Genomic DNA, 13,707 nt, shown 5'->3' on the forward strand with positions numbered 1-13,707 from the left:
TATACTTTTTTTTGTGATATTGATTTGTTTTAGAAAAACAAGTTGATTTAAATGCATTTTTTCAAACGCCTCCTTATCCTACAATACAGCATGCGTGTTTCCAAATGTCCCTTTTTTTAAAAGTTAAAAAGGCCAAGTATCCTGGTTGCACCCACTGTTTCTACTTAGTACAGTTCAAATAATATTGAGGAAAATATTATTGGATGCTAATGAGCACTGGTAATGACCACAAGTCCACTCAACACATAATTGTCCCTTTAACTTGACAGTAAAATGATGGTAGTGTTTTCCTACTGCTTTCCTCTGCATGAGAGCTAATGCTGCTCCCATGATGCTTTTGCGTCATTGGACCTCCATAAATTTTTATGGGTTGGCCTGACTAATTGGTTATCACTTTGCAGTTGACAACTCTACAATGCAAGCAATTATTAACTGTTGACAACCATTTATTAAAATTACTTATCTATTAATAATGCATTTTTAGACACCGTTTTCTTTTGTTTGCAGTGTTGTGCATGGATGCAAAGATCAACTTTGATTCTAATGCCGCCTATCGACAGAAGGATATTTTTGCCCAGCAGGACTGGAGTCAAGAGGATGAACAAGACAAGCAAGCAGCTGATTTTGATCTCAATTATATTGGATTGGATGGAAACATTGGCTGTTTAGGTAAGAGATGAGGCTTGAATATATCCCTGGTCAGTTAATAGGATCAAAGGAAAACTGTTCTCTCCAAATGATGTTTTAGAATCTATTTTATTATTGTACGCATTTTATGTTTAAGTTTTTAATTCACCTTGTTTGTGCATGCAAATGATAAGTATCCTTCAGCAATCTCATGGTATGTACCTGATCAGTATTTAACTAAATCCAAATAAATGCAGTCTCAAATTGTGCATTATAATTTTTGTTAACGGCTGCTGTTGGTGAAGGACTTTGAGAGAAAGGAGAGAACTACCACTGATTGATAAATCAGTTTCCCCCTGATGAAAAGAGGAGTTGATTTAATAGCCCAGACGATGTAATTAAAGCACAAATTAAGCAGACTTGTGCAGTTACAGCTGGAAGTTGCTGTCCAAGATACAGTACTGTCCATTAATTTCACAAAAATAGTATTGTCATCATGGCTTAGTGCCATTCAAAAGCATTAAATGGTGTGCTGTACCTGTAATTGTGTTGTACCTGTGAATCAAATTAGCCGCAAAAATGTTAGGGCTTTGCAGTGCCAGTTAAAACATACTTTTAGTAACATTGATAAGTGTTAGTTATTTTGAAATCACCTCTGTTTAGCTGAAAGTTAAATCTTTAGATTTCAGTTTGTGATCTTTGTTCCATTTTTTGTAGTCTTTAGTCCAATCACTCTTTCCCTCCTAATCCCTTAACTGAATGACATAGATAGGTAATGATAAAAATGGATTAGAGAGCACTTGGATGAACTGTGGAAGTTATTAATCCCACTCTTGCACAAAAAATAAAATGGGAAATGTGGTTAATAAGAGAAGTTAGGGAAAGTATTAAATTATTAAAAAGGAAGAAGCAAACAAATCGGCTTAAACCTGAGGTTTGGAAGCAGTATTAAACTCCAACAAAAGCAGACAAAAACTGATTAAGAGGAGGAAAGTAGAGTACCAGAGTAAGCTTGCAGGAATCCTACAAAATGATAGTAAAAGTTTCTAGGTATGGAAAAGGAAAAAGATCAGTAACGATGAATATAGGTCCCCTGCAGTCAGAAACAAAGGAACATATAAGTGCCATGTGGTAGTCAGTGTAGAATAAGCAGGATATATCAGATGAACACATGGTTGGAGAAATGGTGCAAGAGTGACGGTTTCAGATTACTGGGGTAGCTGGACTGGTTATGGGGGAGGTGACACCAGAATCTGGGGATGTATCTGTGACTGTGGTCAGGGGGTTTAAACTAAGATGGCAGGGGGATGGAACTTGCAAAGGGAGACAGATTTGAGGGGAATAAGGAAGAAAGCAAAAGACGTGATGGCGAAATGAAAAAGATAGGCAGGAAATTCAAGGGCCAAAATTGAGCAGGCCCACAGTACATGGGAGCAGGAAGAGGGGAGCTTGAACCAGGGGTCTGCTGGGAAAGTTGAGTCACCTAATTTAAATCTTTAAAACCCTACCTTGAACATTGGAGCCCTCCATTTCTGTTTTCAGCAGCAGGAAGAGTGGGCGGTTGGACCAGTCGCCTGCCGGGAAAGATGAGACACTAATTTAAATCTTTACATCCGACATCGGACAGCAGAAGTTTCTGAGAAAGGAAGGACTTTTTTTATTCCCCCTCAGCTATATAAGTGAGTGTTTTCTAAACCTGAGACCCTACCCTTGTAGGGCCTCCCACCCATCCATCTCCTCTAACGTAAACACCAGGGACACATCAGGTAAGCTTCTCTTTTGTTTACTTTCTGATAAGCGGGATGGCAGTGTAGGGAGAGGAATGTTTATCCTGCATGATGTTTGAGGTGAGGGATGCCATTGGTGTCCCATCCAAGTACATCTGCAGGAAGTGCTCCCAATTCCTGCTCCTCCAAGACCAGATGAACTTCCGATCATTTGGGAGGCAGAGTCTGTGATAGTTAAGAGATACAGGGAAGGAGTTACTCCAAGGCACGAAGAAAGCTGGGTAACTGTTAGAAGGGGTGAAAACAGTCAGTGCAGGGATCCCCTGTGGTCGAAAAACAAGTATATAGCTTTGGATACAGTTGGGGAGGGGGGGGGCGGGGAAGGGTTGATTTACCAGGGGCATGCATTGGGGTGCAGGTCTCTGGCACAGAGTCTGTCCCTGTTGCACAGACGGAAAGGGGGGAAAGGAGGAGAGTGTTAGTCATTGGGGGACTCAATAATTAGAGGGTCAGGTAGAAGGTTTGTTGGAATGAAAGATACTCATCAGTTGATGTGTTGCCTCCCAGGTGCCAGGGTCTATGATGTCTCGGATTGTGTTTTTGGGGTCCTGAAGGGAGAGGGTGACCAGCCCCAAGTCATGGTCCACGTAGGTAGAAAGAGGGATCGGGATGTAAGGCAAGATTTCAGGGAGCTAGGGTGGAAGCTGAGAGCTAGAACAAAAGAGTTGTTATCTCTGGTTTGTTACCCTTGCCACATGATAGCGAGGAGAAAGTGAGGACTGCAGATGCTGTAGACGAGAGTTGAAAAATGTGCTGGAAAGAAGGGCTTATGCCCGAAACGTCGATTCTCCTGCTCAGATGCTGCCTGGCCTGCTGTGTTTTTCCAGCACCACATTTTTCAACACATGATAGTGAGGTGAAGAACAGGGGGAGAGATTAGCTAAACATGTGGCTGCAGGGATGGTGCAGGAGGGAGGGTTTCAGGTATTTGGATAATTGGGGCTCATTCTGGGGAAGGTGGGACCGCTACAAACAGGACGGTCTTCACTTGAACCGGAGGGGTACTAATATCCTGGGTGGGAAATATGCTGGTGCTATTTGGGTGGGTTTAAACTAGCTCAGCAGGGGGATGGGAACCTGTGGTATAATTCCACTGTACAGGAGGATGGGAACCTGTGGTATAATTCCACTGCACAGGAGGATGTGAGTAGGGAGGACATGGACAGAATTTCACAGTCACAGAAGTGTGCTGGCAGACAACAAGCCGGTTTGAAGTCCATGTACTTCAATGCCAGGAGTATCCAGAATAAGGTAGATTAGCTTGCAGCGTGGATAGGTACTTGGGACTTCAATGTTGTGGCCATTTCAGAGACATGGATAGAGCAGGGTCAGAAATGGATGTTGCCGGTTCCAGTGTTTAGATCTTTCAGATCAGGGAGGCTGGTAAAAGAGAGGGAGGTGTGGCTTTGTTAGTCAAGGACAGTATAAGGGTGACTGAAAGAACTTTTGACGAGGATTCATCTGCTGAGCTTAGAGAGGAGAGGTCACACTGCTGGGTGTTTTTTATAGGCCTCTGCAAAATTCCAGGGATGTGGAAGAGAGGATTGGCAAAACAATTCTGGGTAGGAGTGAAAGGAACAGGGTGGTCATTATGGAGTCTTTAACTTCCTCAACATTGACTATAAATACTATAACTCTAGTACGTCAGATGGATCAGTTCTTGTCCAGTGTATGCAAGAGGGTTTCCTGACACAGTGCTGACGAGGGGAACCACACTGGATCTAGTACTTGGTAATGAACCAGGCCAGGTATTTGGCTTAGTGGTAGGTGAGCACTTTGGAGAGTGACCATAATTTAGTTTAGCGATGGAAAGGGATAGGTACATGCTACAGGGCAAGAGTTATAGATGGAGGAAGTGCAATTGTAATGCAATTAGGCATACTTTTAGGTATAGAAAGGGATAGCAAAATGCAGGAGATGGGGACAATCGAAATGTGGAGCTGGTTTAAGGAACAGATATTGCATGTCCTTGATAGGTATGTCTCTGTCAGGCAGGGAGGAAGCGATAAGGTAAGGGAACTGTTGTTTAATAAAGAAAAATTGTATCTTTTGTTAAGCGGAAGAGCAAGGCTTATGTGACCTTGAGACGAGGTGGTTCAGATGAGGCGATGGAGAGTTACTGATGAGCTAGGAAGCATTTAAAGAGAGTTAACAAGAGCAAGGAAGGGACATGAGCAGTGTTTAGCATATAGAATAAAGGAGAACCCTAAAGCTTTCTATAGGTATGTGAGGAATAAAAGGATGACTAAAGTAGGAATATGGCCAAAGACAGAAATGGGACCCTGTGGAAAGGTGCTAAACAAATATTTCTCATCTGCTCTCACTCAGCAAGAGGAGACTATTGTAGAGGAGGAGACTGAGATACAGGCTATTAGACTAGAAAGGATTTAGGTTAGTAAGGAGGCGGTGTTACCAATTCTAGAAGGTGTGAAAGTAGATAAGTCCCCTGGGCCAGATGGGATTTATCTGAGGATTCTTTGGGAAGCTAGAGAGGAGATGGCAGAGCCTTTGGCCTTGATCTTTGAATCATCATTGTCTACAGGTTTAGTACTGAAGGATTGCAAATGTTGTGCCCTATTCAAGGAGGGCAATAGAGGTAATTATAGACCAGTCAGCCTTATGTCTGTTGTAGGAAAAGACTTGGAGAGGATTATAAGAGATAGGATTTATGATAATCTAGTAAGCAACAATTTGATTGGAGATAGTCAACATGCTTTTGTCAAGGGCAGGTTGTGTCTCTCCCACCTCATTTGCGTTTTTGAGAAGGTGACCAAGCATGTAGATGAGGGTAGGGCAGTTGACGTGGTGTACATGGACTTCAGTATAGCCTTTGATAAGGTTCCACATGGAATGCTTTCTGAGAAAACTTAGCAGTGATTTAACAGTTTGGCTTAGAAACTGGCTTTCTGTAAGAAGACAGCAAATGGTGGTTGATGGAAAATATTCAGCCTGGAGTCTGCTTTCGAGTGCTGTGCCACAGGATCTGTTTAGGGACCACTGCTGTTTGTCATTTTTATAAATAACTTGGATGCAGGCAGAGGTAGATGGATTAGTAAGTTTGCAGATGACACTAAAGTCAGTGGAGTGGTGGACAGTGTGGAAAAATGTTGCAGGGGGACTTGGATAAACTGCAGAATTGGGCTGAGAGATGGCAAATGGAGTTCAGTGCAGATAAATGTGAGATGATTCACTTTGGGAAGAATATCAGGCAGAATTTGGGCCAATGGAAAGATTCTTAGTGTTGACATGCAGAGGGATTTTGGTGTCCATATACATAGATCCCTGAAAGTTGCCACCCAAGTTGATCGTGCTATTAAGAAGACACATAGTATGTTAGGTTTTATAGGTAGAGGGATTGAATTCTGGAGCCGTAATGTCACCCTGTGACTATACAAAATGCTAGTGCGACCTCACTTGGAATATTGTGTACAGTTCTGGTCACCCCATTACAGGAAGGATGTGGAAACATTGGAAAAAGGTGCAGAGGAAATTTACCAGGATGTTGTCTGGTCTGGAGGGATTTGGGTCTGTTCTCATTGGAGAGAAGAAGGCTAAGAGGGAATTTAATAGAGACATACAAGATGAGATAGGATGGACAGTGAGAGTCTTTTTCCAAGTATGTTGATGTTGGCTTGTATGAGGGGGAACAGCTGCAAATTGAGGGGTGATAGATTTCAAAACAGGTGTCAGAGGCAGGTTCTTTACTTAGAGAATGGTAAGGGCATGGAATGCCCTGCCTGTCAATGCAGTTAACTCAGCCACATTAGGGGCATTTAAATAGTCCTATGGATGACATTGGGGTGATTGGGCTTAGATTAGTTCACAGGTTGGTGCAACATTGAGGGCTGAAGAGCCTGATCTGCGCTGTATTATTCTATGTTCTCAGGATGCTGAAAAGGCAAGCCTTAAGGCAATTGTTATGGACTAGGCCAGACCTGCTCAAAACATTTTCACGAAGGTAGCTCAGACCCTAACTTTTCTAGTTGTTTTGAGCAAGTGTAATATGGATATTCTAGAAGTGATGCAGCTGGTCAGAACCCCCCGTCTTTAAACAAAACAAAATTTATTTGCAAGATTACCGAATGAGAAACAAACAAGAGAACCGAATACAGAATAACTTGATCTATCCAAAAACCCAACAGATTATCCCAATTTAATGATGCTGTCCCAAATTCCTGCAACAATCCCCATAAACACCCCTTGGCAAAAAATGGTAAAATCAAACACAGGGACTTAGAGAGAGAGAGAGATGTCAGAGGGATTCAGCATGGAACACCTTCCATGTTAGCTGGGAATCCAAAAGAAACAGCAACAACTGACCAGCAGCTCTGAACAGCCAGACTGCTCAAAACCAAACCAAACCAAATCCAACCAGACCAGAGACCTCACGGAACGAGTGTGTTTTTTTTTAAATTTGAAAGCCTTTTTCTTGAGGCAGTATCTGGTAGCTCTAATCAAATTGGACCTAAAACCCATTCAAACCTGACACCGTGGAACCTCTGCATTTACGACTCCTCTGAAAAATCCCAAGGACAATCTAACCTCGTTAAAGGAGCAGCATCATCGTACCTCCCACTTAAAAGTAATGAACCATCAATATCCAAAGATGGCTTCATTTTAACACCTAACAATCTTAAGTTGTTAGTACATTACCATACCCAGATACATTACATAGACTTTAGAGTGCATGTTTATAGTCAATTACAGTGTATTTTACTCAGCCATTGAACGCCTTCGTTTCTCATCCAAGTCTCGATAATGCATCAGCAATCATGTTTTCTCATCCTGCCACATGCACAATTTTTAAATTGAATGGCTGTAACAACAAGCTTCATCTAAACAGTCTGGAATTCCTCCACAATGGGTTATGATCAGTGTATATGATTGTCTCAGAGATACATTACTGGTAACATAAACATTGGTGTTGATGTTAACAACATTTCAAACTCAAAGTCTCATTCTCAACTGTTGAATACTTTTGCTGATGAATGTTCAATTTCCTGGAGAAAAAAAACTGAAGTCTTTCCATCTGCTCGACATCTTCCTGTAAAAGCACAGCACCAACACCCAAATCGCTCGCATTGATAACTGTATTGAATGGCTTTGCATAATTAGGTGTGGCAAATACTGGGGCAGTGGTTAACAAGTTTCAGGCTGTCAAATGGCTTCTGACGGTCCACTCTCCATGGCCTTTCTTTAGTAATTCAGTGAGTGGAGCAGCCACACTGCTAAAATTTGGTACGAATTTCTGATAAAATCCGCTCAATCCCAGGAACAGTAGTACTGCACTTTTCATCAGGGATATGGGAAACGCCCCAATTACCTTTTTTGTTTTTGCATCCCATGGGGCCGTTTGTCCATGTCCAGTACCATGGCCCAGGATGATGACTTGGGCTTTGGCAAATTCACTTTTTTAGCCAGACTTTTCACCAAGCCTGCTTCCTGAAGTAGATTGAACAATTATCACCAAGTCATGTATTTATTTATATATAGATACAATTTGATTTGGTAATCAAGAAATTACCTAACTGGTTAGTCTCTGAAATGTGGCTGGTGCATTTCTGATACCAAATGGCATGACTTTAAACAGATACAGTCCATTCAGCATTACAAAATCCGAAATTGTCTTTGCTCTTTCGGACAAAGGTACCTGCCAGTATCCTTTTGAGCAAGTCCAACTTAGAAATATAAGTTGCTTGTCCCATCTTTTCAGAACAGTCTTCCAAATGCAGAATCTGATATGCATCAGTCTTTGCGATAGTCTGCACATAACCGTTGGGTACCATCTGGTTTTGGCACCATTACTATGGGTGAGCTCTGATCACTGTAACTCACTTCAATTATGTCATCTTGGAGCATGTGTTCAATTTCCTTTTGAATCTGTGCCAACTTTAGAGGGTTATGCCTGTAAGGATGTTGCTTAATTGGAACCGATATCTACATCATGCATAATTAGGTTGGTACTTCCCAGCTTATTTACACATTTTCTTCCCCAAGCGATAGTAATAATTCTTCCATGTAATTTTGATTTTTTTTCTCTGGAAGGTAACTCAATAATTTATCCCAATTTTTGACAACTTCCTCATTGTCCAATTTAATTTGAGGAATGTCCAATTCAGAATCCATTGAGCTTGGTTCTTCACTCTATGTTGTAACCAGTAACACAGTCTCCTATTGCTTTCCTTACCTATCAAAATACCTTCTGAGCATATTCGCATGACACATATTTCTTTCTGTCTGGAGTCCTTATCAAATAGTTCACCTCGCTCGATCTCTAACCCTTGCTTTTAAAGATTCACCTATCACTGGAAGTAACGCTTAATTTCTGATAGCAAATTGTGAGTTTTTAATTTCTTGTCTGCTTCTCGTTTCACTGTATGCTATGGTATTTTTAAATGCTGTCTAGCCAATTTCCCCCCGTTCTATTTAATCATACCCTAAAATCGGCACACAATCCAAAACTTTGGACTCTGAATCCTGACTTAACAATTTTCCTTAATCAGTTTTAGCAGTCCTCTGACATCATGCCCAAAACCTAATTCAAATGGGACTGAATTTGGTGGATTAATTTGGTGCATCTCTAATGGCAAAAAGTACAAACAGAATTCCCTTATCCCAATCACCTGGATAGTTTTAACTATAACATGGTCTTTAATGTCTGATGCCACCTTTCTAGTTCTCCCTGTGACACTGGATGGTATGCAGTAGATTAAAATTGTTTTATTCCTCAGCTGTCCATAACTTCCTTGAATAATTCTGTTGTGAAGTTTGTGAAGCCAGTTCACTGGCTTATCCTGTTTTCTGACACCTGACTTCCAGTGCTTTCCCTAACCCACCTATTCTGTGATTTCATGTGGCGTACTTTATTGCAGTGAGCACACCAGAGCTGTTTAACTTCGCTTTCCCCTTCAAGGGTTTTTTAAACTCTGTGGTAAGTTATCCTTTGATTCTTCACCGAGATCTACCTTTCCCTTTCCATGTGAGGATTTCTTGCCACCCCCCCCCCCCCCCCCCCCCCAAACGATTTCTATCCCTCTGATTGAAACTGATGTTGGAAGCCAAACTTTGATTTACGCACCAACTCATAATCATTAGCCATTTCAGCTACTAATCTTGCCGTTTTAACACTCTGCTCTTCGACATGAGTTCTCAAAAATTCACTTCCTGAAGTAATGTTGCAACTTATTAAATTCAAACTTCCTCTCTTTCTTTCTTTCTTCCTTTTCTCTCTCTTCTCTTTTTCTTTTTCTTTTTCTTTTTGTTCTGCTAAAGCGATTCATTCTTTTTCTCTTTCCTCTGCTCTTAATCGTAATTCAAATAGTTTCATTTCTTTTGCCCCTAACTTAAGCTGCTTCATTTTCAATTTTATTTTAGCCAGTCTAAAGATTCTGATGGTGTTTCCAGCAAATGTAAATTCCGAGCTATTGCTGTAATTATCCTCCTTTCCTCACGGAAGGAGGCAGCTGCAACGCCAGCTTCTCTGCTAATTCCAGCAGCTTAGCCTTAATCACCTTTTGTAAAACCCCCAAGGTCACTTCTTCCATCCCCAGTAGACTCTTAGTGACTGAAATCGACATTGCTATGACAAGCACCATTCAACAACCAAAATCAACACCCAGAACAGAAGACACAAACACCTGTTACTCACTGCCTTAGAGTCCAGCAACTCTCCTCTCAAATCGGAACTATGGAACAGATGCTGGACAAACCCCCAACCTGTTACGGACCAAGCCCCCTCAAAATGTTTTCAAGAAGGTAGCCCAGACACACACTCTCCTTGTTGTTTTGAGCAAGTGTAATATGGATATTCCAGGAGTGATGCAGCTGGTCAAAGCCCTTTGGCTTTAAACAAAACAGAATTCATTTGCAAGCTCACTGAATGAAATACAAACAAAAGAGAACCAAATATAAAATAACTTAACCTATCTGAAAACCCAACAGATTATCCTAACTTAATAATGCTGTTCCAAACTCGTGCAACCATCCCCAGAAACACCCCTTGGCAAAGAAGGGAAAATCAAACACGGGTCTTACAGGAGAGATGTCAGAGGGATTCAGCATAGAACACCTTTTTTCCATGTTGCTGTTTCTTTTGAATTTCCTGCTAATAACTGACCAGCAGCTCTGAACAGCTAGACTGCTCAAAACCCAAAACAAATGAGAGACCAGCTGAGCTGGGAGAACTGGCCGCTCCCCTTTCATTGTGCAAGTGTTTTTTTTTAACTTGAAAGCCTCTTGCCAGTGGCATTATCAATAATCAAATGGCCCTAAAATCCATTGAAACCAGACACCCCGGAACCTCTGCATTTATGACCCCTCTTGGGGGAGAAAAAACTCCCAAGGACAACCTAGCCTTATTAAAGGAGTAGCATTATCACAATATGGATTTTCATATGTGGAGTATTTGCAAAACTTAAATGTATTAATCATGTAATTAGATCTAGATAAGTTAGATATGGTGGGGATTACAGAGATGTAACTGAGGGTGACTAGGGATGAAGTTGAATATCTCAGGTTTTCAGTTTTTAGAAAGCTTAGACAAAAAGGAAAAGGAGATGGAGTAGCACTGCTGATTTTAAAAAATAGGAAAGTTATCAGCTCTGGTGCAGTACAATCTGTATGGGTTGAGCTTAGAAACAATAAGGGGTAGAACAGTAGGGGTTTTACATTGACCCCCTCAAGTACTGAGGATGTAATTAGAAGAGTAGTAAGGGGGAGCCGGTAGTTGTTTACTTGCATTTTCAGTGGGCTTTGGATAAGATCCCACAAGAGATTGATGTGCAAAATTAAAGTGTATGTGATTGAAAGTCCTGAAATGGATTGAGAACTGGTTGGCAGCCAGGAAATGAAGAGGAATAAATGTATGTTTTTCCAAGGGGCAGCCAGTGACTGGTGAGGTACCAAAGTGATCAATCAGTGCTTGGACTTGAGCTTTCACAATGCATATTATTGATTTGGATGAAGAAGCTGTATCAAATGTCCAGGTTTGCAGATGAGACTAAAGTGGATGGAAGGGTATACTGCGAGGAGAATGACAGAAGCTTCAGGGTGATTTCAACAAGGTAAGTAAGTGAGCAAATACATGGCAAGTGCGGTATAAAATGAATGTGTGAGGTTATTCACTTTGGTAGCAACATCAAGCTGGAAGATTATTATCTGAATGGTGATAGTTTGGAAATGGGAGGTGCAACGAGACCTTGGTGTCCTTGTAAACCAGTCACAGAAAGTAAGCGTGCAGGTGCAGCAGCTGCTGAAGTAGATACATGGTATGTTGGCCTTCATAGTAAGAGGATTTGAGTAAAGGAGGAGGGATGTCTTGCTGCAGCTGTACAAGGTCTTGGTGAGATCACATATGAAGTATTCTGTGTAGTTTTGGTCTCCTGGTCCGAGAAAGGGTTTAATGGCTATTGAGGGAGTGCATAGGATGTTTACCAGACTAATTACTGGGATGCAGGACTGAATCAGCTAGGACTAAATTCACTTTCTTAGAAGAAAGAGGCGGGATCTCATAAATACTTTTAATGACTGGGGAGTCCACAGCCAGGGGCCATAGTCTAAGGAGAAAAGCTATCTAGGACTGAGATGAGCAATTTCTTCACCCAGAGACTGGTGAGCCTGTGGAATTCCATGCCACAAGAAATGGTTGAGACTAAAACATTTAATATTTTCAAGATTGGGATAGATATGTTTCTTAAAGCTAAAGGAATCAATGGATATGGGGAGAAGGCAGGAACATGTGCTGAGTTGGATGATCAGCCTTGATTGTATTGAATAGCAGAGCAGGCTCAAAGGGCTGAATGACCTACTCCTGATTCTCTATATGTATCTATTTCACTTCTACACCTGAATTGATATGGTGTTCTCTTTCCACCTTACATTTCATGGTTCAGACTATATATTTTACAATATATGTAAATGATATAGAAGATGGTATCAGCAATAACATTAGCAAATTTGCTGATGACACACAGCTAGGTGGTAGGGTGAAATGTGATGAGGATGTTAGGAGATTACAGGGTGACCTGGACAAGTTAGGTGAGTGGGCAGATGCATGGCAGATGCAGTTTAATGTGGATAAATGTCTGGTTATCCACTTTAGTGGCAAGAACAGGAAGGCAGATTACTACCTCAATGGTATCAAATTAGGTAAAGGGGCTGTTCAGAGAGATCTGGGTGTTCTTGTCCACCAGTCAATGAAGGCAAGCATGCAGGTACAGCAGGTCGTGAAGAAGGCTAATAGCATGCTGGCCTTCATAACAAGAGGGATTGAGTATAGAAGCAAAGAGGTGCTTCTGCAGCTGTACAGGGCCCTGGTGAGACCACACCTGGAGTACTGTGTACAGTTCTGGTCTCCAAATTTGAGGAAAGACATTCTGGCTATTGAGGGAGTGCAGCGTAGGTTCACGAGGTCAATTCCTGGAATGGCAGGATTGCCTTACACGGAAAGACTGAAGCGACTGGGCTTGTATACCCTTGAGTTTAGAAGACTGAGAGGGGATCTGATTGAAACGTATAGGATTATGAAAGGACTGGACACTCTGGCAGGAGGGTACATATTTCCGCTGATGGGGGAGTGCCGAACCAGAGGACACAACTTAAAAATACGGGGTAGACCATTTAGGACAGAGATGAGGAGAAACTACTTCACCCAGAGAGTGGTGGCTGTGTGGAATGCTCTGCCCCAGAGGGCAGTGGAGGCCCAGTCTCTGGATTCATTTAAGAAAGAATTGGATAGAGCTCTTAAAGATAGTGGAGTCAAGGGTTATGGAGATAAGGCTGGAACAGGATACTGATTAGGAATGATCAGCCATGATCATATTGAATGGCGGTGCAGGCTCGAAGGGCAGAATGGCCTACTCCTGCATCTATTGTCTATTTGCTTCATTTAATAAATCATCAACCTGGTTAAGAAGATAGAGATTTGCTTGCCCTGTTCATGCAGGTTGAAGATGCTTTTTGAATAGAGAAAGTGATGACTGCAGATGCTGGAGATCAAAGTCGAGAGTTTGGTGTTGGAAAAGCACAGAGGTCAGGCAGCATTCGTGGTGCAGGAGATTAGACGTTTCGGGCAAAAGTCCTTCATCGAGAATGAGGCTGTTTTTTGCGGACATTGGGAGAATGTGCAAACTACACACAGTCACCTGACGCTGGTTTCGAACCCAGACCCCTGGCACTTTGAGGCACCAGTGTTAACCGCTGAGCCACCAGTCTCATTCCTGACTGGGTTTTTGCCCGAACCGTCGATTCTCCTGCTCCTTGGATGCTGCCTGACCTGTGCTTTTCCAATGTCTTT

General features: G+C 41.9%; 1 protein-coding gene across 2 annotated transcripts in view; it reads left to right on the forward strand.

The window, feature by feature from the left end:
- LOC140486029 (succinate--CoA ligase [ADP-forming] subunit beta, mitochondrial) overlaps positions 1 to 13,707 on the forward strand; it is an 87,083-nt gene that overhangs the window by 52,019 nt on the left and 21,357 nt on the right. For both annotated transcript variants that reach the window (XM_072584577.1, XM_072584578.1), the window contains exon 7: positions 508 to 669. In XM_072584577.1, coding sequence (XP_072440678.1) covers positions 508 to 669 — 162 coding nt within the window. The remainder of the gene's footprint in view (positions 1 to 507; positions 670 to 13,707) is intronic.

This window comes from Chiloscyllium punctatum, chromosome 15 (assembly GCF_047496795.1).
Source record: "Chiloscyllium punctatum isolate Juve2018m chromosome 15, sChiPun1.3, whole genome shotgun sequence".
NCBI classification, from domain to species: Eukaryota; Metazoa; Chordata; class Chondrichthyes; order Orectolobiformes; family Hemiscylliidae; genus Chiloscyllium; species Chiloscyllium punctatum.